Source organism: Barbatula barbatula (genome assembly GCF_947034865.1).
Source record: "Barbatula barbatula genome assembly, chromosome: 15".
NCBI lineage: Eukaryota > Metazoa > Chordata > Actinopteri > Cypriniformes > Nemacheilidae > Barbatula > Barbatula barbatula.
The window spans coordinates 874,395-900,807 of NC_136778.1; the positions used below are offsets into that span (position 1 = coordinate 874,395).

General features: G+C 37.6%; 2 protein-coding genes across 2 annotated transcripts; both read left to right on the forward strand.

Moving 5' to 3' along the window:
• Positions 1 to 1,770: 1,770 nt before the first annotated feature.
• nfkbie (nuclear factor of kappa light polypeptide gene enhancer in B-cells inhibitor, epsilon) lies at positions 1,771 to 10,104 on the forward strand. Its single transcript, XM_079474443.1, has 6 exons — positions 1,771 to 2,341; positions 5,052 to 5,154; positions 7,804 to 8,014; positions 8,529 to 8,617; positions 8,693 to 8,941; positions 9,038 to 10,104. Exons 1-6 carry the CDS (start codon positions 2,055 to 2,057, stop codon positions 9,098 to 9,100), a joined length of 1,002 nt encoding a protein of 333 aa, XP_079330569.1. The 5' UTR covers positions 1,771 to 2,054; the 3' UTR covers positions 9,101 to 10,104.
• Positions 10,105 to 10,254: 150 nt separating this feature from the next.
• Positions 10,255 to 18,548, forward strand: slc35b2 (solute carrier family 35 member B2). The gene is made up of 5 exons (XM_079474444.1): positions 10,255 to 10,653; positions 12,444 to 12,634; positions 13,150 to 13,310; positions 14,561 to 14,839; positions 15,407 to 18,548. The coding sequence occupies exons 1-5, from the start codon at positions 10,634 to 10,636 to the stop codon at positions 16,061 to 16,063; spliced, it is 1,308 nt and encodes a 435-aa protein (XP_079330570.1). The 5' UTR covers positions 10,255 to 10,633; the 3' UTR covers positions 16,064 to 18,548.
• The last annotated feature ends 7,865 nt before the right edge of the window (positions 18,549 to 26,413 follow it).

A 26,413-nucleotide genomic window follows, 5' to 3' on the forward strand; every position in this document is an offset into this window, starting at 1 on the left:
AAATAGGATACATTATATAAGAAAATCAGTATCAATAAACTCTGAACTTTGCTACATTAAACAATACATTTAAAATCAAGTGGATTAGACAACTTGTTAGGTATCCAGTCTCTATTTGGAATATCATTCCCCTCCATATTTTATCTAGTCTGGGTGGCATAAATTTCTTCCTTGTTCCAATTTTGATATTAACAAAATACCTGTAAAACTTTCTGCATTTCATCGTCAAGCTTTTCTAGCTTGGAGTTTAATTTACAAACACAACTTTTCACCACACAAATACTTTATCTGGAATAATAAGGACATTCTTTTCAAACAAAAAAAACATTTGCTTTGAAAATTGGTTTCGAAATAATATTGTTTTGGTAGACCAACTTTTTAAATTCAGATGGCCTTCTTTTTACTTATAAGGAATTCTTGTCCAAATATAATATTCCTATACCACCAAGGGAATTTGCAACTGTTTATGGAGCAATTTCTTCTAAAATATGCATGTTATTTAAACAACAAAAAAGATTAGATTACCAGCAACTTCCACCCCTTTCACCAAATCAGTCCCTTGTAGGTAAATATGTTTCTCCAGTCATTATAGTTATAACAGGTCAATAAGAGCCTTTTTTCAGAAAGATATTGTTTCAAGACCAAATGTTATTGCTTACTGGAGTCAGTTTGTGATTGATGTTGACTGGAAAAAAGTCTGGCTTCTACCCAATCGCTATCCTCTTAACAAACAAGGTTCAGGAAGTATCTTTTAAACTTCTTCACAGAATAAACCCTGCTAAACACTATTTAACCAAATTGAAAAAGGATATTGATGAAAGTTGTAGTTTTTGCAAAAACAAGCCAGAACAGCTGTTCATTTATTTTGGCACTGCCCTTATGGGCAAAATGTACTTTGTTTCATTGTTGGAAATGTTGATGAAAGTTTTAGTTTAGTAATTATAGGTATTGTAAACTCAAAAGATAAACAACCCCGCACTTATTTTATTAATTTTTTTATTTTAATGGCTAAATTCCACATCCATAAATGCTAATTTTCAGTGAAAAAGCCGTGTTTTGTTGCATTTGAAAATGAAGCGATTAAAATTCTGCAAGCATGTTCACTCTTTGAAGTATTCCTATAATACTGACTGTACCTCCCCCTAGCTTTTGAAATGTACTGTATTTCTATTGTCTGTTTTGATACTTTCTTCAATAAAAAAAACTTGAATTAAAAAAAAACCCAGTGATGGTCAGGCAGTACGGCGCCACCTGCTGGTTAGACACTGTCTCCTGGTTAAGACACAACCTTATCATTTGTTACGTCATGGACCGTCTATTAAAAACATCTAAAACTTGATGAAAATATTGAGAATGTCAAACTTAAAAACATGCACAAACGAACAAACAAATTGCATTTTAGTCTGAATTATGTCCAAGCGGGTGTGCACATCAATCCACTTTATTTCCCACGATAATGTTCATATTATCTGACTTTTACTAAAACTTCTTGTCGGTGGCAACAGGCCTGTTTTTTGAGGGGGAATCCAACAAATGTCCAAGTCAAACTTTATTTGAAGAAATGCGACGTTACATCCCAATCAACAGGTTTGTATTACAGGAGACTCCGTGGGTTTGACTTGGGCCGGTGACTTGCCACTCCCTGCGGGGAATTCCCACCGTGGAAAACGGACTTTACGCGGTGCTGCACAGAACGATCAGTATATGACGCCGAGTATCGCGAGAGCACGAAACTCCCCAGCTTTCGAGTCGCTCTCGCGATACCCTGGCGCCACACGCTGATCAATCTGCGCAGCGCCGCGTGTAAGTCGCATTGACTCCGCCTACCAAACCGTTTCCCCGGCGGCATTATTACTCCAAACTCTGTCGCGTAAGTTTCATTAAGTTCGTGCCGGACAGACTCGTTATATCCTCGTCTGAACGCGTCTTAATCCGGCTTCGGGAGTTCAGAGGCGGGTGGGGATGAGAAACAGAGGCAGATGCCTTTGGTGTCATAATGTCACGGTGATTTTACGCGGTTTCGTTATTTCCACATCGTTTCATTGAGCATCAGAATGGAGCGCAAAGTCGAACAGGACGAAAGCTGGACCGACTCCGGGATCGACTCGTTTAAATCGATTCCAAGAGATCAGTACCCGAGTCTGGACACGTCCGAGAAGGATAACGTTAAGCCGGGTTGCGGGACGGAAGAGAGGCTCGACTCCGCGTACGTGTCTTCGTCGTTAACGACGGACAGTTTGGAGGATTTGATCGATAAATGTCGGATTTCTGAAGCGACTGAATGTGAGTGCACGGAGGAGGAAGTGAATCTCTTAACGACTCTTACTGAAGATGGAGACACGTACGTTCAAACTTCACTTCGTTTACCAAGTTTATGATGTGCGTGCGTGTGCTAAAGTTACGTATAAAACCTCAAAACACGCCATTACCATAGTAACCACACATTCAACGTGCTTTAAGTAACCGTGACATCAGGTCTTGCAAAACATTATTTCTACACGTTTACTGTAATAAACCCATTTTCTTTATTTTTAGAATATCGTAGCGGCTCGGTTCCTTTACAAACATGACACCAGTGTTGATACAAAGTGTTTATTAATGTCCAACAAGTGTTACATTATTGATAATTGAATATACGTAATATTAGTACTAGTTTAGATATTCATATACGTATAAACTATTATTATTAGGGTTTTTCAAGCCCTGGTTGTGTAATATATATTTAATATGGACAATCCGTGTGTTTGAATTCATCTAGAAAATCTGCGTCAAAAAACAGGTGTATTTGTATTTACACTTACAATATAATTTTTTACAAACAACAAAAATATGAAGGCACAAGTGTTGTGTGTCATACATCAGATACAGTTTCTGACATTAACTTTTCATAACAATGACAATTTATTTATTTAGCACTGTGCTTTCCAGTAAAGGACACAAAAATTGAATAAATAAATAAATAAAAAACAAAACATTCATAGCCGGCCTGTGATGCAGGAATGGGCTGAGATGACATGACCATTCACACATGCGTTTTTCTTTTAAGCATTTCAGTGTTCATTGTACAATAATAATGTTGTCTTGCTCGACATAGAGGAAGTGTTTATGCCGTGTGAAAGGTGCAACTGTAGGTAAAACTCGTTTTAAAAGTTGACTCAGTGCAACCATCACTAAACATGATCTATAAGGAACTTCTAAACCTGAATAAAAGCCAAATTGCGGGATTTCCTGAATCATGGACGGTGTGCATTTATTGTGGAAGAATATTAGTGAATAAATATAGCTGATGAGTAATTCCTGTTTTAACAGATCAGAGATTAAGGGTTTTACACCATTTTATTTGATGTACAGTCTGTACAAGTGACACATTCTCATGTGACGGATCAGATTGGATAACAGTGGCAGGGTTTCACGTTTTAACGCTTCAGTCAATAACAACAGACGTCTAGAAACTGGATCTGCCATTTATGGCGACACGAAGAAGAAAGCAGAAGTATGCAGACATGCAGTGGAATTCCCCTCGCCGGCACAGAAAACATCTTCGTGTTTTTTTTTTAAAGTGCAAGCTTTTGTTAAGCATGTGAATGTGTGTGTGTGTGTGTGTGTGATGTACGCGTCCTGTAAACATGTTTGTACAAGTGTTGACCTTCAGACCAGATTCTGGTTCAAACTGAAATGTATGTTCTACAACATACGCAGGCGTTCACCACTGAAGTGGCCAAAAACACAGTCTGCTTAAAGTTCACTTGCTTTCATTTCTCCATTCAATTGGTTTTGTCAGTCGCATAAAAGGATGTTTTTAGAGCGTATTGCATTTTGATTGGTCTTCTACGGTTTGCCTTTGGCCTTCTTTTGTTTCTGACACAAGAAAAAAATCCTTTGACTTTCCCCATCAGGGTAAAGAACCGACTTTACAAGAATGATGTCAAAGGCCAGATAAAATCCCCGGACGGTCCGGATGAGCAAATGCGTGGATCAACATTCGTATTATAGGATCTGTTGACCGACTCGCTGTCGGTTTAATCCACATTAAGAGAAAAGACTTCATATAGAGATCGTATAGAATCTTTAATAAAAGGACAGAAAGCAACCAAACATTTAAAACTGGCGCGATGGAGCGGCACATTTTCAACATCTAAAAGGATAGTTCACTTATTTCCCTCTAACGTGGCTGTTAATCTGTATGTGAGTCTTTCTTCAGTGGAACACAAAAGGAGATATTTTTGTGTTTCAGTGTTGTTTCGACATTCTTCTAATATCTTCTTTTGTGTTCTTCAGAAGAAATAAACTCGCACAGGTTTGACATGACACGAGTGATGAATAAATGATGACAGAACATTGAATGTAGTACAGTGACGCTTGTGTTTTGTTGTCTATTTTAGAGCTTGGCAGCTCCAGTCTCCATCCGCTTTCATTGTGTGGAAACAACAACGCGAGGGCCCGTAAATGATGATTTACGCTTTAACTTGACACGAGGGGAATGGGTGACACTAACGTTGTTCTCACATAATTCACATGCCGAAACCACCAACTTCTACCTGTTTCCTTTTGGCTTACTGTAAAAGCGTAAAGCCAAGTTATCGCTCGTGGGGAAAGTAGCCAGAAAATGGCCACCTGCAGGGAAGAGAGAATACTAAAATGTGTTCCATACTCGATGAATCATTGACCGCTTCTCACCGACTCGCACTACAGCCGAAAGGTGTCTCGCGATTGAAAACTTGTGAATCTTGTGTATAACAGATAAAAAAGATTGAGATTTTTGGCTTTGCGAATAAAAATAAATGTCTGTGTATATACGAAGATGATTATATGACAAAATGCTGAAAGCATCTGTCATTCTACTCAGTGTGAAAGTTCCAGTGTTGCGCAACGTCTGAATCGAGCTGCGTCTTTGTGTGCAAGATTTCTCAGTATCATTCAGCCTCCTTTTTTTCCCCCACACATTGTGAAATTAGCATTTTTTTAGACCGTTTTTCTCTTATAGTCTGTGTAACGCTCGGCTTGGCTTCAGCATTTAACCTCCAGTGTTTTGTATCTGTTCCTCTCTGCAGGATTCTTCATTTGGCCATCATCCACGAAGAACAAGACTTTGCATATCAGTTGATAGATCTTTTCCCTAATGAGCTGCTGGACATTCAGAACAACTTGTATCAGGTATTTACGGTCATTTACGTTGTGCAAACATTCTCGTCATTTATCAAAATCATTTCCACAAGCATTTCCTTCGATTCATTGATAAGTCAGACAGAAATGCATTCACGAGCGAGCAGCTGAGTTGAATGTTGAAATTGTTATTTTTGTTTCCCCTCGAGGGAAACTCCACCCCCCACCCCAGCCAACGCACATCATGACACTCCTTTACTGGGGAGGACTGGGCTTACTTTCAATTGTTATTTTAACATTCAGGGTTCACGGGCCAAGGGGCTTTTTCGGAGACCCCCCCACTCCCACCCACCCAGACGCATGACCATTTCTGTAGTTAGAAAGGCTAAATTAAACTTCTGTTGACATTTATGTTCACATTTTGAGAAAGGGAAGTTATAGCATGCGGTCAACAGAATGACTGACGTTCAGCGTTCAAGGAAAATTTGTCATGTTCAAGCCTGGAATGGTCATGAAAATGTATTACATCTCTAAAAGTCAGAAAGATGTTTGACGTCAAATGCATTTTATGATCTCAAATATAATTGATGTGTTAACTAGTTTTATTTAAAAGAAAACGTGTTTACTTTTTTATCAAACATATTTCGGGTGTGATTAAGATCTTTATAATGTTTAATAAGCATGTCAGATCTTTACAGTGTTGGGTACATTACTCACAAATGAATGAATTACTAGTTCCTAATGACATATTCAATAGTGTGATTAGATTACTGTACAATTGACTCTCTCCAAAAAGTATTTAATTACTTTTTACTTTCTATAGGCCTATACTATGTCAACCTTTATTAGTTAAGTCATTCAACGATAGATATGAAACGACTCTTAACCCATTTGAATAAATAATATAAAGAACAAAATACCCTTATTAAATGAGTATTAAAGTATTGCAAATATGACAAGATACATTAATGCATGCATTTTAAAGTTAGACTTTGAAATCTAATGTATATTCCACTATTGCATACAGTACACAGTATTTTGTTCAATTACATCCGAATTAACTGTTATTAAATTACAGGAACTAATTACTTAGTTACACCCAACACTGGATCTTTACACAGAGTAAAAGGGAGATTCTAAAAATAAACATTCTGTCATCATTTACTCTGGTAATGTGCATTCTTCCAAATATCTTTCTCTGTGTTCATCAGAACAAACACATTTATATACATTTGGAACAACCCGAAAGCGAGTAAATAATGACAGAATTTTTCTGGGGGTGAAGTATCCCTTTAAAATCCCCTTCCTATTTCACTTCTCATGATGCTAAATTTGCTGAGATCGTCATTGAAAACTCTTTTGCTCAGAGAGACGTCACGCTGTGGAAGTGGGCTGAGAAACATGTGAGCGGCGTTTCATTAACAGCTCACAGGTTTTTATTTGTAGTTAGTTTGTAAAGCGAGATGTCAGAAGGTCTTGAAGTATAGCAGTCAGCATTTTAAACTGTGAGTAATGTTAATGGCGTCGTGTGGCAGATTTACCAGAAGCCAAGTCATCATGTAACACCAGTCTATCGGCCATATTACTCACTCCTTTCTGTTTGACACTCACTTCCAGTTTGAGTAAACCTTTGGGTCGCCCTTCATTATTTATTATTGTCTTGCATCTTTAAAAGAGAAGCCTTAGTGTTTTAATGGCATATTTCGATGCTCAGGTTTATTCTTACTGGCCGTATATCAAATCCAACAAAAGTTGAGTCTCGTAACCTTATTTTATGAGATGTTGGTACAGCCCACAAACTACAAAAACAAAAAGTATCCGGTTAAATAAAAAAGAGACGATATTTAGTTCACCGATACACTTCTGATGAATCAAAGAGAATAATTTCGTACAATCAAATAATCATAAAACAGCAATGGTCCTGTGCGTTTAATAATGATGTTTTTTAGCGGTAGTGAGTGTTTTGATGATTATAATATAAAGATGTTGTGCTGTATTGTAAATGCTGTTACATCTATGTCAATCCTGTTACTGTGGGCTGCAAGATATATGAAAAGTATTGCAAATGTTTTGTAATTATGGAATGATTTTAATACTTCGAAAAGTTTTTTGGTTGAGGTTTCTAACGTTCACCTTAAAGCAAACAAATCAGACATGCTGGTTTTCATTTTAGCCATCGAAAGACATTAATAGATGCACAGAAAGAAAGATTTGCAAACAGAGTAAATCGACTCTAAAAGTTGTTTTTTTAGGTTGACACCAAGTGCTAAGCAAAGTGTTGGTAATATTTAAGTAGTTGTTATGGTAAAATGACTTCACATTTGTTTTAATGTACCACAACTATAAAACATGGCTGTTCACTTCCAAAAGTTCTCCATTCTTTCTGGAAAAAGAAAGCATGTCTGTCGGATATAATTGTCAGTTTTATATATATTTTATATAACCCTTTATATATCTTGTATATTATTAAAAAATGTTTAATCTTAGTGCATTAATTGCATGTTGCATTTCACATTATTTAGCAAGTTTTTACATGTTACATTTATAGAATTTGTCTTCAATATGGTGCAGACTTTATATTGGCCAATTATAGAATGCAGTTTTTATAATCCCAGTTGGGATTAACTAGATTTAGTTTATCTCATTTAATGTATAATTTTCCCGTTTTATCCGTTGCTAACGCTATTCTGACGTCTTCAGACACCCCTGCACCTGGCCACCTACCTGAATCAGCCCACCGTCGTGAAAAAGCTGCTGGTGAAAGGGGTCTCGCTGGACCTGCAGGACCAGGAGGGAAACACCCCTCTTCATGTGGCGTGTGAGCGTGGCCTGTGGGAGTGTGCGTGCGAGATGGTCCACGGCGTCTCGCCCAATAAGCTCGCCCTCGTGATGGAGGCACAGAACTGGAGAGGTAACATACCGCAGGGACTGTGGATGATGAAGATTGTTGAAGAGAGATTTAAACTGAGCATAAACTCCTTGGTTTGAAGGAAAACCCTGAGACAGATCTGGTTTGGTTGCTGTCAGTGATTTGAAGGGCAGGGCCGGGCATTAAAGGTGAACAGAAAGATTCGTGTTAAAATAGGGAAGTTATGTGAAAAAGAACAGCCTGGAGTTTTCTGTTGGCATGGCGACTGTTTTCATAAACACGCATGCAGAATGAACGTCTGTGCAAACCGTAAATCCATTGTCATGTGAGAAACGAATGCAGAAAATGACGTAGGAAAGGTCACACGTAGGTTCAACACGTGATTTAAGTTTGCCTGCGTGTGGTTTAAAGTATGAATAACGCACTGGATGGATCATTTGTGTACGGTGGTGCAGGGCAATTGACTTTTTCCAAGAATTCATATGTTCCAATGTCACAGCTTAAGAACTGTTTTGTCTTGAGACATCGAATCTGATGTGATGTCTCTGTTTCGAAGGTCTCGCTTGTCTCCACGTGGCCACTCTGCACAAACATCATCGTATCATGCGGCTTCTCATGAAGAAAGGTGTTGACCTGAACATACAGGTGAGTCTTTCGTCTAGCTCTCGCCGTCGCCCAGCCAAACGTTCGGAAGTCTGAACATATCTGCTTGTCTTTCAGGAGGGTACGAGCGGGAAGTGTGCGCTGCATATGACCGTAGAGCTTCACGACGTGTCCGCAGTGACCCTTCTGCTGAACAGAGGGGCTAATGTAGATGCCGCCATGTTCAATGGATGCACCGCCCTGCACTTGGCAGTGGGCAGACAGGACGCGTCTATTGCTAACGTTCTTTGCCAGGCTGGTGCCGACAAGATGATTAGAAACCTGGAGGACGAAACAGCCCTGGATTTAGCGGATGGCAACGATGATGTAAGAAGTTTGAGATTCTCTCAGTATGTCATATATGCACGCAGCCTGTTTTTATTCGAGATATATTAATGGTGTGGCTCTTCTTCTGTTCTGCAGATATTGGCTCTCTTCCCCTTTGATGACATTCAGATCATGGGCAGGACAGTAACGAACTTCTGAACATGTGAACGTTACGTTACACGTGTTCATAAAAAAAGAAAACATCCGATCTGGGACTTATTTCCTGTACAGTTTTCGGACACATCCACCTGTAACCCCGTTTAATTTAACCGCATCAGTCATATTCACTGCTGCATTTCACGTTTCATGGTCAAGAAAGACAGACGTGATGTGTATTATACAATTCCTGTTGAACAACCTCTCTGGAAATGCCAGACAGAAAGCATTCTGACGCGTATCAAGATGTACATCTTTATATCATCGTGAACTAGAGATGTCGATAGTCTTTGTTTTTGTTTTGTAGAAATACTGTGCTGTTGTAAGATGAGCTTTGTTGTTGTTGTTTTTCATTGAACAGGTTATAGTGCCAATTAAAGCAGTTCCTTTCTGTTGAATGATGCGAATCCAGTGTGTGCAGTTGAGCTACGTGACAGTTTCACACATGTCATATATTCCACAGCTCTGTATCACATCGTTTGACGAGGTCATTTCAGAAATAATGTTAATACGCACAATTTAAACTGTACATGTCATTTTTGTGATCGGAAACGTGTGAACAAAATTTCCAAAAGGACTTGAATGGAGCTACTGCTCAAAATAAAGCTGATCATCAATTGCCATTAACAGATGTTATTACAGTTACCGTAACAGTTCATTCAAGCGGATGTAAAAGAATTACCAGAAACAAAGGAAAATACTTCTTCAAAGAGTTACTGTTATATGTGTAAAGAGAAAAACATGAACGTGAAACTGTGTGTCAACATGTGCCTGTTCCTCATACTTATACTACATATAGGAAATAATGTGAAAACAGCGCCATAGACGAGGAGTTAAAACATGTTTCTAGTTATTTCCTTTTTTGTCGTATTGGATATGAATATAAAATGTTTTCCTTTTTAAACGTTCTTCAATCTATAAGCAAAGAAAATAAAAGAAAAACTTTTTACAAAATTGAGAATGAAACTATAACTAAATGTGCAACCTTTTGATTCCTAACGTGATTTAAGTTAATACGTACTATGCAATTTGTAAAAGTTCAAATAATAATAATGGTACGGTTTTCCAATATATTACAGTTTAAAAGTCGTCATTATTATTACGACAACACGTACGCACGCAACATAAACATTTTCAAATTAAAAGTCCCCCACGTTGACTAAATACCTCCCCGGCCACAAAGCCTAACAATGCGAGTTTACATCGTGATCTGTTCTCACAACACGAACTTCAATCCAACATACAATGCAAATATTTGCGCTACACCTGTGTAAAAAACGACACGGATCTACGCAGGTGTGTCTGTCTTCACAACCGGAAGCGGTGTTCTGTGTACGTTAACACGTCAGTTCGGATGAATTCATGAGTGAAGCGGGCCGTGAAGTTAAAGCGCAGAGACTCACTGTGGATATTCGGGGTTTTATCGCCGTGTTTCGGCTTTATGGATCCGTGATCGGCGTGGGAGGACGTTCGGTGGAGTCTCAGCGGCTCTTTTAGAGGGTTTTGACCCGACGAGGCGGCTGTTGCTGGTGGAAAATGCCTCCGTTTCCATGGAGGTAAAGTCACTAATGTGATGCTGAAACATCAGAGACGCGTTCATATGTGACACATCACATTCAATGGCGGTTCAGACGTCTGTCTTATTCAGTAACATTTTCAACATCGTAACCGTGTTTAATCCACTTCAAACGTCACATTCGGTACCATCTCAGACGTCACGAGTAAATGCAACAAACGTTCACAGCTGGGGATGAAAAGCTGAACTCGTCTGTTATCTGCTGACTGCCATTATAAAAGATGAATTCGTCTTATTATGATCTTCTCTTGTGAGAACTAGGCATGGGCCGAATACCGGTTTCACGGTATACCGGGGTTCCGCAGCGAAACAACGGTCTGTGATACCGTATCTACGGTATGAGATGTGTTTGTGTAATGAAATCATGTAATTTGATGTTTATGTCTTATAAATACGACAAAAATCATTTTAAGGCTTTGTTTTTACCCGACACACATGTTCTATATGTTGGTACAGAATGACACGTGTCCTGTTGAAAAGATGTTTTTGTGTTGTAATAGCAATACTGTGAAACCGTGGTATGTTTTTATTAAGGTTATTATGATTAATCAGTTCAGAGACACATCATGGGCTGTCAATCTGTCAGAGAACAGACAGTGATTTAGATCAACATTATTCAGACTGAATCACTACGTGTTTTCACTACGCATTGAGTTTTTTGCGGCCTTAATCAAAAATACCACGGTTTCACAGTGTTGCGGTATTGCTATTACAAACGTGTGCGTATACAAAAAACGTCTTTTCAACTGGACACAATACGTTTCATTTTAAACCAACATATAGAACGTGTGTCAGGTAAAAACAAAGCCTTAAAATGACAATATTCTTTCAAAATTAATGTTTTGTCATATATATATATATATTACACATAAACATCAAACATTGAATTACATGATTGAATGATTTTTTTGTGGTTTTGAACTCTTGAAACGGGGATTCGGCCCAATGCCTTCTCTACACTCATTCCTGCTGTAATAAAACATTGAGTGAGTTCTGCACATGTAGCTTTAATATAAGGGTTAGTTTGTGGCACGTTAGCTGACAGCCTGAAAGGACACAAAGAGGTTCTGTTCCGATGGACTCGAACTCCTGGGAGGAGACCTGCAGAATTCCAGGAATTCCCACCACACGCACAAGAACTTTCTGTGACACCCTCACAAAACTCAGTGAAACCCTTTGACACGTGCACATTTCCTTTCTGCTGGTTTATGTTAACTTGCTTTTTCTTATTCAAAAACAATCGGAGATTGCGAAAAAAGAGGAGGGACATTCAGAAGTGAATGCAATAAAGCCATAAATCTGTGGTAAACTTAGGTTGGTGTAGCTTAGAAGTGTAATGTTTACACATCATGCAGTTCAACTATACATTTTTCCTACGTTGACATCAACCTCTAAATCCATTGAATAGGATTTACTGCTTGGTTGATAGTGAATAGCAGGTGGTGTTTGAGTTGAGGCGTATTCTCGTTCTACATCTTTTTTGACAAACACTTGTGCGGTGCAAGGTGATGTCATCAGGATCTCTAGTCGCATTTTTATTGCATGTATTTAAACTGAGTTGTCAGCTTTTAGACCTTAAAGTACCATAAATACCTCAATGCATTTACATTTATGCATTTGGTAGATGTTTTTATCCGAAGCGACTTACAACGATGTGAAATCCCCTGGATCGGACCCATGACCTTGCCGTTGCTAGCGCCGCTCTAACTACTGATGCATTGCAAACAGGTGAAATAAAACTGAGTTCTGGTTAAATGTTTTATGTTTCAGTTTGTGGGTTGGTGTGATGCTGTGTGTTCTGCCGGCGGTGCGGGCGGATGCTGAAGATTCGTCTCTGTTTTTGGGGTGGCAGGACTTGTGGATCTTCCGCTTGTTTCTCAATGTTTTAGGCTACGCCACCATCATCATCCCAGGATACTTTCTTATCTGCTACTTCAAACGGGTCAACTATCTAGAAACAGGTTTGTTGAAGAAACATCTCGTGTTTTCTTCCGTTTTGATTTCTGTCCAATCTGTAAATGATATCCCTCTTTAAAGCCACAGTAGGAAGATTGCGAATTTTGTTATAAAATATATACGACGACTGTGTGACTGTTTTAAACGTAAAACTGTGTAGCATTACGCTACCAAATCAATTGACAAAGTCCAATATCATCTGCGGGCTAACGTAGCTTTACATTCCATGTTTCTTGCAAGCTAATTCATTACGGTGACATCAAATATAAATCAGTCATTACCTCGTCCGTGAACATGATGGGCGATCTCCATACGCCTCTGGATGGTGAAAACCACATGTCCCATAATTCCACTCTCCTACATAACGTCATTTAGCTTCGCCTTTTGTTGTTGTTTAAAAAGTGCACCATCTGGCGCTCCAAATGTACATATTGTGCCTTTAATTTGAAAGGTTCTTTATAATGTTTGTTCGTAGTGTTCAGAATGTCTTCATACACCTAAACTTCTTATGTTTGTGTAGGTCGAGGTCTTTGTTTTCCTGTTATAAAGACGTGTGTGTTTGGGAACGAGTCTAAGGGAGGACTGCTGGACGACGCATCAGTGACGTCTAGAAATGAATCTGAATCCAGCTCGTCCACTCGGCAGGCCGCCAAACTCTTCTTCTGTGCTACTGGCCTCCAGGTAACAAGCCAACAAAACTAAATATGCTGATAAAGTCTAAATCTTTGATGGTTGATATTCTTCAAACAGATGTTTACAAAATGCAAGCTTATGATCTGTGTGATTTTAATGTCTAATAGTAGGGCAGGAATGAATCCGTTTAACTTACTTAAGGTACACTCTGGACATGTTATGTAAACACAGAAGATACTGCAGAATAAATAACAGGAAAATATGCCGGTTTTAATTTCTGCTCTGACAACCGTGAGACTGCGACAAACACTGTGTGTGTGTGTGTGTGTGTGTGTGTGTGTGTGTGTGTGTGTACGCGCACGCGCTTTAGAATGGTGAGAGACCTTTATATTTATTCTTTTGAAGTGGACAATGCACATGAATAAACACGAACACTTACGTACATGTAAATATGCCAGATTTAGCCATACAGGCTGATTCCCAGGCAGGTTGATGGTTAAGGGCCATAGATGCATACAAAAATCTAATTTCCAATAAACATAATCATATTCATAATTTTTCAATAAGCATGGTCATAACCAGCAAAAAGCACTATTTTAACTCACAAAGACATATTTGATTATCCAACATTGTGCTAGATACGCTCCTTATCTTTAAACCAAACTTCAACAACAAAGTACTTCAGCCGGCAAAGTTTATCCTGTCTGACTAGCATGCGTCACAGTACGTATTATGTCCAAAGTAAAGGCTGAAAGATGTCTTTGTGGCTGTTTAAACACATGCGCTGTACAGTGCGACATATAACTTTATGTATTTACCAGTGTGGCACGCATTCGATACAGTTTGGCAGGTGCATTAAACTGAGCCGCTTGTTTGTGTGAAGTGTGTTTGTCGCTGTGCTTGTTTCTGTGTGACGTTATGGCGCTCTGCTATTTTACGTAGTTTTAATCTATTTTGCGAGTGAAACCCGGCTGCATTGAGTTCATATAACTAGATGCAGACGCCGAATCCTGTTATTTACACATGCCATCTGGCTGTTTTGCGTGTCTGAGTGAATAAACTGCATGCGTGTAGCGTGATGCTCATGGATTTGTTTGCGTCGGCGCTGTATGAGGACATGAACACACAAACTTCATCTCGAGAGTTGCTCTGAGAGTTTACTTCAGAACATTTTACGGAGTTAAACCATCAAACAAACACTAAAAAATAAGCTTATTAATTTGAGGACGTGGCTACGACGTTTCTGGAATGTTTACGTGATTACGTGTTCACTGTGTGTTTTGTGTGTGTGCCCTCAGGTGTCGTACCTGACGTGGGGCGTTCTTCAGGAGAGAGTGATGACGCGTTCATACGGTGCCACGGGCACGGAGGGCAGCGGTGAACGCTTCAAAGACTCTCAGTTTCTGGTGTTCATGAACCGCATTCTGGCGCTGACGGTGTCCGGCTTGTGCTGCGTGGTGTTTAAACAGCCCCGTCACGCCGCACCGATGTACAAATATTCCTTCGCCTCTCTCTCCAACATCCTCAGCAGCTGGTGTCAGTATGAAGCGCTGAAATACATCAGCTTTCCCACACAGGTACAGCTCGGCTTTTATTACATGACATGACCAGCTCACATCTCACCTCATCCAAAGACTCAAAGAGGAATTGTCATTTGCATAAAGAATCTTATTTTTGTTTATACATTTTGTGAATTTCTTGACCATAAAGCTGAGTGTCCGTACAACACATACTGCCATGATTAACAATACAAAGAGTAAATCACAAACTCGGTTATACGAGTCGAAATATGACAATTGAAAACACCCATAAGAAAGACGAAACACACAAGATCTCTTTGATGTCTCAATCATTTCTCCTAGACATCACTGAGATTAAATGGAGAGCAAATAGAATCTCATCTGCGTCCGGGATATTTCTCCAAATAAAAAGAATCAGAAAACTCACAAATGAGAGTTTGAGACGTCAACAATGTGTCAAACTGAGCTCAGATTTGTCTCCTCTGTAATCAAAAGTCAATATGAGTGAAGATCTCAAAATCAACCCAAACGTTTCTCATCACATTTACTCAAATCCAGATGATTTTACCTCTACATTCATTTACACCTCCAGACTATTCATGAGTTTCACTCTCATATCATCAGGTTTTGGCTAAAGCGTCTAAGGTCATCCCCGTGATGCTGATGGGAAAGATCGTCTCGAGGAAGAGTTACGAGTATTGGGAATACTTCACGGCCGCGCTGATCTCCGTCGGTGTCAGCATGTTCCTTCTGTCCAGCTCCACCAACAAACATCCGTCCACCGTCACCACCTTCTCCGGCGTCATCATCCTGGGCGGATACATCGTATTCGACAGCTTCACGTCCAACTGGCAGGACAATCTCTTCAAATACAAGATGTCCTCCGTCCAGATGATGTTCGGGGTGAATCTCTTCTCGTGTCTCTTCACGGTCGGCTCTCTCCTGGAGCAGGGCGCGTTCTTCGACTCGCTGGCCTTCATGGCACGTCACTCCGAGTTTGCTTTTCACGCCGTGCTGCTGTCCGTGTGCTCGGCGTGCGGTCAGCTCTTCATCTTCTACACCATCGCGCAGTTCGGCGCGGCAGTCTTCACCATCATCATGACGCTAAGGCAGGCCATCGCTATTCTTTTGTCCTGCTTTCTCTACGGTCACGCCGTCACGCTGGTGGGTGCCTTCGGCATGGCCGTGGTCTTCCTCGCTCTTTTCCTTCGCGTCTACGCGCGCAGCCGGATGAAGAAGTCAGGCAAACGGCAACAGCAAACTCCAGTGCAGAAAGTTTAGGCGAACTGGGATGAGACGCCACATTTTCGTGGTTGGTTTTTCTTTTGTTTCGGAACTCTGTGCATTTGTATTTTGTAAGGTACAGTAAGGGAACGCTCTGTATTTTTAAGGGAGCCTGTGTGAGATGTATGCGCATGTACTGGATGTGTGGCAGCGTGAGTCATCGATGAACTCTCTATATTTGTAATTTGGTACTGGAATATGTTAAAGCTCTCGCTTTGAGGTTTTCTATTTAAAGGTTATTATTGGGAGGAGTGTGAAGTGAGATTTCTTAAGTGTCTGGTCCACAATGGAGTTAAATCCATTCTTCTGGACGCAATATTTAAGGGTGAATCTCATGAAATGCAAAAATACTTATTAGTATTTTGCAAAAGGCGAATGACGCTTGTAATCAAAGGTCACGAAATGAATGCCAAACATTTTTCTTTCAAACACTCGATAAAGTGATGCAAAACGGTTCTCATTATCTTACCTGTTTTTTTATTTGTTTTGTTGGCTTTTTTTTGCATCGCAATTAGATTTTAAGGGGAAGAACGTTACTTCTGATGATAATGTGTCCATAAAGAAAACACTTTTATTTCCTTCGGTCATAGTTAGATTATCTTCTTTTGTGAAGCGAGATTCACTTGAATTCATAAATGTGTCATAAAAGGAGTCATAAAAACATTTAACCTACTTCACTGTTATACCGGATAGTTTAATCACTGATAAATAAAGCAACCGTATCTGATTATGAATTCAGATGTGACTACGTCTTGTCTAGTTTTACAGGCTGTAAAATCAATGTCGCCTGTTTAGAGAAAAGATGTGATATCAGAATCTGTCATAAACCGTCAGTGCCTGTAAATGAATAATCTGAAGAAAAGACACACAAGTGGATTCTTCATTGATAATTGTAGGATTATTGTTAGCAAGTGTTATGGGACAGATGTACAGAATTGCACTATAGTCTAGTTTGGCTTTTTTACATTTGTCTCCAAAACTCTTGTGTTTGTGTTTTCTTGAATCTCTCAAAGAAATGTCCGGTTCATGAATCGAAAGAATGAAGGCTTTTCTCTGGATTTTTACATTAGCTTCATGACAAATTAAGCTACTGTTCATTATTTGCTTTATTTCAAAATGTCATAATTTAAAAGTGCAATCATAAAATTTTATTAAGGAAGTTTAAACTTTTGACATTTTGTGAAACATGATTTGGACATTTCCAACAAACAAAGTTGACATTGTGTGTGTCTGTGAAGATGGAGGTTGTTTGTCTAAATCTTTTATAACACACGATGGACACATAAATATTTTAGTTACAGGGCCACACGCATGTAAATTGATATTTCTAACATTCAAATGTGTTCATCAACGGTTTAACAGAAACGTGGAAAGCACGTACAGTCCAGTTTCACACATTGTGCCTGTTTATTTATCAAATTTGTTCAAAGTTATGATTTTTACACATTTGTACTCAAACTTTAGTTTCTTAAAACAATATTCATGATATCCACCAGCAATGTGTGTCAAAAAGAGCAACAAATGTTTTTGAGTCTCCCACAATTTTACTAAACTTGTATTTCTCCCCGATACCAAAATACATACACGTAACGTTGTGTCATTTATATGCTGTAATGTAAGTTGATTTAGTTCTTCATGGGGGAATTCTATAGAAAAACACTATAGACTGAGATGTTTAATCATTAGTTTATTTTAGGGCTCAATGATTTAGATGATTTGTTGTTTTCTTTTTATATTGTTTTGCACATACAATAATAATAGTATGTATTGTTGTGACTATGGATTTGTTTTGTGATGTCATTGAGTTTGATGGACTTTGGTTCTGAAAGCTGTTTGTTTATACTGATCACGACTCATTTCATAAGGCATGTCGGAAAAGACATTTTGTGTACTTCTTTGAAATGAACATGATTTTGACTGATAAAGAAACAGTACAGAAACATTAACATTAAGAAAGCAGGAGCAAGATGTAGATGCCCAGGTCACATCTTGCAGATAAGATGATTGTATGGTTACTTTAGTTGTCATAGATTCATATTACATTGCAAAAACACATACTTAAAGAGAGACCTTGTACGACAGATTATTATCACGCTGGTGTCAGATCATTTAGATGAATGATAAACTGTTATTCATTCTCATTTACGGCTTACATGTGAAGGAATGTGAAATGACTCTTATGTGTTCATCTGGAAATGCTACTAATGAAATCCTATGAACTTCTTTAGGTTTATTCTTTTATAGATTAAATTAATTTGATCACATGACTCGCATGTCTTTCATGACTCTTTTCTTAACAAAAAAGACGCAGTATTTGTTTTCATATTAATTCTGTTTGCTTCATGAAAATACAGTCGATATTTCTCATGCAATGAAGACTTTGTATGTTTTTTTAAGGTCGGTAATAAATGTGTAGCCGGCAATATGCTTGTTTCAAAAAACTATAACTATTTTAACTATATAAAAACTTAAATTAACTTTCAAACTGTGTTACACTAATTTGACCAGTTAATAGAATTAAAGTTGAAACACAAATATATCAAAATATCTCTGCACAAATGACATTTACATTAATTGTAAACTAAAACAGTTCTTTTTATTAAATATATGAATATTATTTGGGAGAAAAACGATAATTGGAAATGTTGAAGCCATCGAATAGGATCATTTTGAGTCATTGATATGATTAAGATAGAAAACGATGAACTTAAACGGAAATAAATTAAACCAAACCCATAAAATAAATGACATAAGCATGTAAATTACTAAAACTACAGATATTAATATAACAGCTCATTTTAAATAATAAAACTAAAATAATATCAGAAACTATTTCTCTCTCATCTAATCTAATAATAATAATATCTGAATATGTTAATTTTATTTAGGTGACAATTGACAGGATTGAAAAATGTTTATATGTAATTGTGTAGAATTAAGGCACACTCAACAAATAACAACATTTGTATAAATATATTTTCTTCTTTTTTATAGCGTACATCTTTCATCACATGTTTTTGCATTCTTGGATATCTCCCTGCTGTGATGTTGAGAAGTGTTGTTGGTCAGTTGCCATGGTGTTGCTAAGGTGTTCATTTAAGTGTTGCCTTGTGGTTGTCAGATGGTTACAGCTTATCCTTAAGTGTACATCTGCGATTATTTTGACATCTGTTGGGCAGAAATCTGTAGCACGCATGTTTCTTCAACACGCCACCTGAAAGATAAAGTCCAAAAACACTATAGTATCAAGGATTCTAACTCAAGTATTTAAACTATAATAAACATAATAAAGTATATCATCACAGTATTTCTTTTTCCACCCGGTACAAACAGATACACCCATAAATGTATGATTTTGGGTTACTGGTTCACGTCACAGACCTCAAGTGTGTTTGAGAGAGAATCCTTGTCCTGTAAGAAACGGTTTTATCTGAGTTTATTCAGACAGATTGATTCTTCACAATAGAAGCAGAAAGACAGGTGTATTGTGGTGAGAATGAGACAGTAGATCTTCCACACACCTTGAAGAACCACAAGAACTCTCAGACGCTGTAAATAGCAGCCACTCGTCCTTCATGCCAACGCAGAATATTGACATGACACACAAACCACATACGACCTGACCTGGATTTCACACACGTCATGGAAACAAAGCTTTAGTCAGATGTGTTTGATGATAGTGGTCTTACAGTGATTTCAAACACCCCCATGTCTGAGAGATTCACAAAGTCGAACCCCTGCTGCAGTTCAGTTTCCTGCTGGACTTTTTGTGGTTTTTTGTCTGGTGTATTGTGAAATCAGTTGTTTTCCTGAAGTGTAACCCTGTGAAATAATGACGGTTCACCATGAGAGAGAACCACATGAGAAATGTCACCTGTACTGCCAGTACTTCCGATTTTACTCGGATTACAGAAATGAGATTTTGACCACACTCTTCCTCGAACAATGCACACAACTTTCCACAGGCTGTGAAATTTCAGTTGCGATGGTTTGATTTCGAGGCAATGCAAAAGTGTCCGTGTACATTAAAGAAATCCCTGAAAGAATCTCTTACAACACGGCAGAATGTGATGATTGTGTGATGTTGGATTCTTCGATGGTGAATTGCATGAAAACCTTTGCATGTGCTTGATTTTCACTTACATTTAGTCATTTAGAAGACGCTTTTATCCAAAGCGATAATGAAAATGACAGTATTACTGGCAGCAGTTTGCCAGTAATTTACTTCAGATTAACATTTATGTCATTTACCGGCAACAATTTGTACAAAGATAAATTATCATTAAACATTAACAAGTCTTTATACTTACAGAAAAAAAACTATAAAATATCAGCCTCATGCAAAGCATTCTGGGAACCAAAATTAGAAAAACAACGGAAAAAGTTTTGCTTTGGAATGCTTTGCATGATTTCATCGTCTTTTTCTGTAAAGATAAAAACGTGTTAATGTTTAATATTCATTCATCTTTCAACAAACTGTTAAATGAGACAAAAATAAATCTACAGTAAGTTACTGGCAACTGGATGCATAACTACAGCAAAACCGTTTACAGTGTTTGCTTCATTGCTTCATGTTCATTACATTTATTGTGATTGACATCCGAGTTAATCCAATGTAACAAAACATTTAAGATCTTAAATAGTAAGTTAAAAGTCTTTTACAGTGGCTTAAATGTATTGAGAGACCATATGAATACAGTCCGGTTAGCAAAAATACGTTCAAAGCCCTTTTTGCTGACATTCATTCCCATTACGTTATAAAAACATTATTTCCGAATGTTTTAAAAGTTCCACTAACAGAGAAAACATAACTGTAAATAGAACATTAGCAATGACATCATGTTTCTATTGACTGGTTTTATCATGTGGGCAATTCCAACGTTATGGACGTGACATAAAAACACTCAGAGAATGCATTTGTTACGAATATATTGAACCATGTGTTTATATTTCACTAAACTCTTGTTGATAAAACACCAGAAAAATGTCAGTCAATGAACAAATTTTCCATTTTAAAAACCTGCGTTTTGGACGCGACAACAAATGGACGACAAACTTTACAGTTTTTTACAGACGCTAGGACACATTTGTCAATACTTAGGTCACTTTTGCAAAACTCTTCACACAGTTCTCCTAACCAACTTTCAGCTTGGCAAAGCAGTTCATTTCACATTCAAAATGCACTACAACTACCAAAACACTTTCTTCAGGTCTCAAATCAACTCATTCTTCCATTTGTCACCCACAAAACAATGACCTAAAAAACACTAACAACATGCAGCATTATACAATGTTTTCTTGTGTAAAACAAGGACACATCTCTGTTTATATTCACTGCAATATGTTACTGGAACGAATCAGACATGATGTAGAATTCCTCAATATTTGATGTTTATTTATTAATTTTTTTGCACTGAGTAATTCCAATATACAAGAAATTGTACACACACCATCCACTGATACAGATACACTAGTACAGTAATGCTAATCTAATCGGTCTTCTCCATTTGGCCAGAGGTTCTCATCCACATCACATCTTCTGTCATCTAGTGCAATACACCTAAAAGAATCTTCTGGCATGCCTGATCCATCCCTGCCATCTTCTTCCTCTTTCAGCCACTTCTCTATTTCTGGCTCGGTCCATGTTCACATCACAACACAAAACTATTCAGCAGTTTCTCCTTTTGTAATGAAATTGAAAGAGTAACACCTGTGTAGAGGTTCATCTACAATGAGAATCAGCTGTTCTGGTCAAATAGTCCAATTCTTTTTATAGCATTTTAAATATATTTCATTCAAATATTACTGTAGAAATGTCTTATTCAGTTTTGTATTATGTTATTGTTTTGAACATAAGTTTTGAAAACAGTATGTAAGCATGTGCAAATTGGCCTGTACGTACAAAGAGTTTTGGCAGATGTTGTGTCTGAGTGAGAAAATAATTCATAAAGTTTGAGAGATGTAGTCATTGAAGGCATTTTGTGCCAAAGCAATGATAATTGATCCTCAGTTTAGCCCACATAGACTTGCAAAAGTGACCCAAGTATTGAGAAATGTGTCCTAGCGTCTGTAAAAAACTGTAATGCACAATCCCGAAGCAATAATGAATGTTGAAGAGACGTCTCTTCATAGAACATGATCTCCATGTGTCCATTTACGAGGAATATGTACCGTTATGAACGTTACCATCCTGAAAATGGCACTTAAACCTCAATCGATGAATTTTTTCATGGCAATGTTGACATTTACTGCCCATATATTCTCTTCTGCGTGTACAGCACTTTATAAATAAACTTTGACTTGGCTGATGTTGATAAAGTGCTCTTTTAATTATTGTTACTTGAACACTTTATGAGCTGGATCCCAGACAGCACAGGCTGTAGATCTGAAAAACATAGACATATCAGTTAAACATTACACGTGTCTTTTAAATGTATATTGGAGACATGACAGGAAACGACTTGTTGCACATGAACAAGCAGACATCGAATAGACGAGACACGTGACGTGATCAGATCTGTTTTATTGCGCGTGTATGAAGGCTGTCGTGTCGATATGATCAGTGCGGTCTCAGCCCACGTGCGCACAGCAGTTTTGAGACGCGATCAAATGAATGTTAAGCCCTCATCAGCGACGTCATCATTTGACTCGTCAACACACGTGACTTAGAAGAAATCGAAACGCAGGCGCTGGGTGTTTGGGATCCTTCAGAACAAGAATCGAAAAGGTTAAACATTTCCTTCAAACTCATCTCTGACCGAATCTATCGTTATTAAATAGGTCAGAGCTGTTATCACGAGAAGCGCATCTCGAAACGACGAAGACTCTTGAAGCTTTTCAAATAAATCTCCAGGTAACTGCAAAATGGAAACGGGTCTTTATGTCAAGAATTAAAAATGGTTGAAGTTGTGACTTTCATGTTGCAAATGATCGTGAAAAGTCGTGCCAATGTCGCGAAAAGCTTTTATATCGGATTGTGTTTTGTGTCAAAAGCGAACTGCACGTCTGCTCTGAGCGTGTAAATGAAACGTAAGACGTAACAGTGACATCATCTGGTCAAAAAGCGAAACTGCATTTTTTATTACCAAACCCCTCTCAGCAAATCAGTCCCTTGTAGGTAAAATATGTTTCTCCAGTCATTATAATTATAACAGGTCAATAAGAGCCTTTTTTCAGAAAGATATTGTTTCAAGACCAAATGTTATTGCTTACTGGAGTCAGTTTGTGAATGATGTTGACTGGAAAAAAGTCTGGCTTCTACCCAATCGCTATCTCTTAACAAACAAGGTTCAAGAAGTATCTTTTAAACTTCTTCACAGAATATACCCTGCTAAACACAATTTAACCAAATTGAAAAAGGATATTGATGAAAGTTGTAGTTTTTGCAAAAAGAAGCCAGAAACAGCTGTTCATTTATTTTGGCACTGCTCTTATGTATCTTTTTTTGGCAAAATGTACTTTGTTTCGTTGTTGGAATGAAAATTTTAGTTTAGTAATTTTACTAGATATTGTAAACTCAAAAGATAAACAACCCCGCACTTATTTTATAATTTTTTTATTTTAATGGCTAAATTCCACATCCATAAATGCTAATTTTCAGTGAAAAAGCCGTGTTTTGTTGCATTTGAAAATGAAGTGATTAAAATTCTGCAAGCATGTAGACTCTTTAAAGTATTCCTATAATACTGACTGTACCTCCCCCTAGCTTTTGAAATGTACTGTATTTCTATTGTCTGTTTTGATACTTTCTTCAATAAAAAAAAAAAATATTACCAAAGAGAAATTAAATCAAACGTGTAGTTTGGATTGATTTATATAGTTACTACATCCTATATATGATAAGTTTGGTTTCAAAATCGAACTGCAGTTGCTTTGTTTTCAGCCATAAACAAAATTTAACTTACACAATAAAACATGTTATGGGTCATTCTACGGAAATGTCAATTTTTCTGTCCCTAGCCTTTACAGAAATATAACACTTTAGTGTTACAATGTTTTTCTATTTTAAAATGAAACAATATGTTATTTGAACAATTACACCTTCTTGAGCCATCAATTTGGCAATATTTGTATTTGATTCATTAATTAGAATTCCAAGCACCACAGAAGTGCTCGTCCCCACAGTCATGTACAGAGGGAAAATGCTTTATTTTGAGGTCAAAAACTGTGTTTTCTTCCATTTAAAATACAATAATGTGTCCATAACTATCAAATATATGATGTAAATTACATTAAAAAACTAAATAAATATTATAAAATATATAACGAAAGTAGTGGTCCCCTGGAGTTGTGTCACTGTTACCGTTTAACAAAAAAGCGCCTATCTTTAAATAAAAATCACACTGATGACATCACTTGACTTCCTTCTTCCAATTTCCTGGAGATCTATGAAGTAAAGCCCATGGTATGTCCACTGTCTCTTTTCAATTATCAGAAATCTTTTCATTTATCTCATGATTTCATATGAAGCTTTTAGTCAAAGTCACTGGTATGACCTCCTTTATTGTTTGGGAATTATAAAAAAATTGAATACAAATGGATTAAACTACTTAATTTAGTGAGTATACAATGATTGACAACATGTGGTTTGATACCTTGCAGCAGCCATTTTGTAAAATGCAGTTTTCATGAAAATTGTCACCGGTGTTACTGTCACTGGTGTCACCTTCCTTATGGGTAACACCAGTGACTCCCTTTTATAGATAAACTTTGTTCAAAGCTATTCATTTAGTTCTTTAGCATAAAATAGCACTAAATCACAGTGCGATTCTAACTTTTCTTTATCATTGTTAATCCTCCTTTGGTCAGGTATTTCTAAATTGAGGATATGGCTAAACTGAGTGCAGCTGAGAAACAGCGACTATACAGAAAGCGTAGGGATGCTGATCCTGAACGCAGAGCAGAGTATTTGCAGAAAAGGAAACAGAGCTATCTCCATGACATTGACACACAAAAAAGAAAGAGAATAGGTGATTTGAGTGAAAGGGAGAAGAGATATGAGCGAAAGGCATGGAAAGATGCAGGCAAAGAGTCAGAGTAGAAGCATTGACACCCCCATCATCACCAGATGGATCACCCAGCGTTTCAAGGTACAAAACTTCTCTCTAGTCACATCTGGATTTGCTTCCCTGGCTATTCACACCAATATCATCTCACATAACCTTTAACTCCTTCCCTAACACCTTTTCTTCACATACACACAGAAAAAGAGAGACACATACTTAGACATACAGAGAGAGCAAGAGAGGGTAAAATGAGTGAGAACTTTTTTTTCAAGAAAATATTTTGCCTAATTCTTAAGTGTAGCAGAATTCAATGAAATTAAAGGATTGTATCATTGCTTGTTTAGAACTGTTTTTCAAATATTTTCATTGTTATAAATACATGGTTGCGCAATTGAACTAACATCATTCAGTCACACTTTTAACAAACCTGATTAAAATAAATGAAACATTCTCCTTATTAGTTAGATTATCATTCATTTTCTGTACCTCTGACTGCATGTACTGAATTTGTTTTTAAATATTTTATAATCACCTTTAATATTGCTAAAAAAGTAAGGTAACACCAGTGACAAAAAGTGTTTGTATCCTGTCTTTAAGTACATGCAAACAAAAAAATATTAAGCTGTCATTTATGTGTACTCATACAGTCAAAGGGTAACCTAATAATGTGGTCTAAGTTTAAATGTTAGAAAAATAAATCAATTTTAAGACATCCGTACCAAAAGTGGACTTTTCTGTAGAATGACCCATAACATAAAACGCATGTTTTTTTAAATGTTTTAAACCGAGTTCTCATTTTGGAACCAAACTGTTAATATATATATTTATATATAGTACTGTACAGAATAATGACAATATACGTTTAATCGGACGCACGCGACTGAAGTTCGTGATCTGTGTGACAATTTACAAAATGTGATTGTATTTAACTGTTATATTAAAATCACACGACAGTATTTAAAGTTTTTTATAAAGATATGCGTAGCAAGGTTTTGTAAAATAAAGTGATATTTAAGCTTTGTAAAGCGGGGTATTTTATAACGCCTTAGACCTCGGCTCAACCAATCAGGATCAAGGACCAGAACTGACCGTTTTATAATGGCCCTTCTCTTGCGATGCGGTCTCGGTGACTTCAAGCAGAGATGGAGGGTCTTACTTACAATTGGAGAACCCGTAACAGCTAACAAAACCCACTGACATCCGTTCCAAAAAACTAGCTTCCGGTCTCCTTTCCGAGTTCCGTTGAAGCCATGACGTTAGCATTAGCCGTTACGCTCGTTAGCTTAATGCTGGGTTCACACCAAACGCGAATAAATTACAAAGTCAATTCATAGACGCGAAA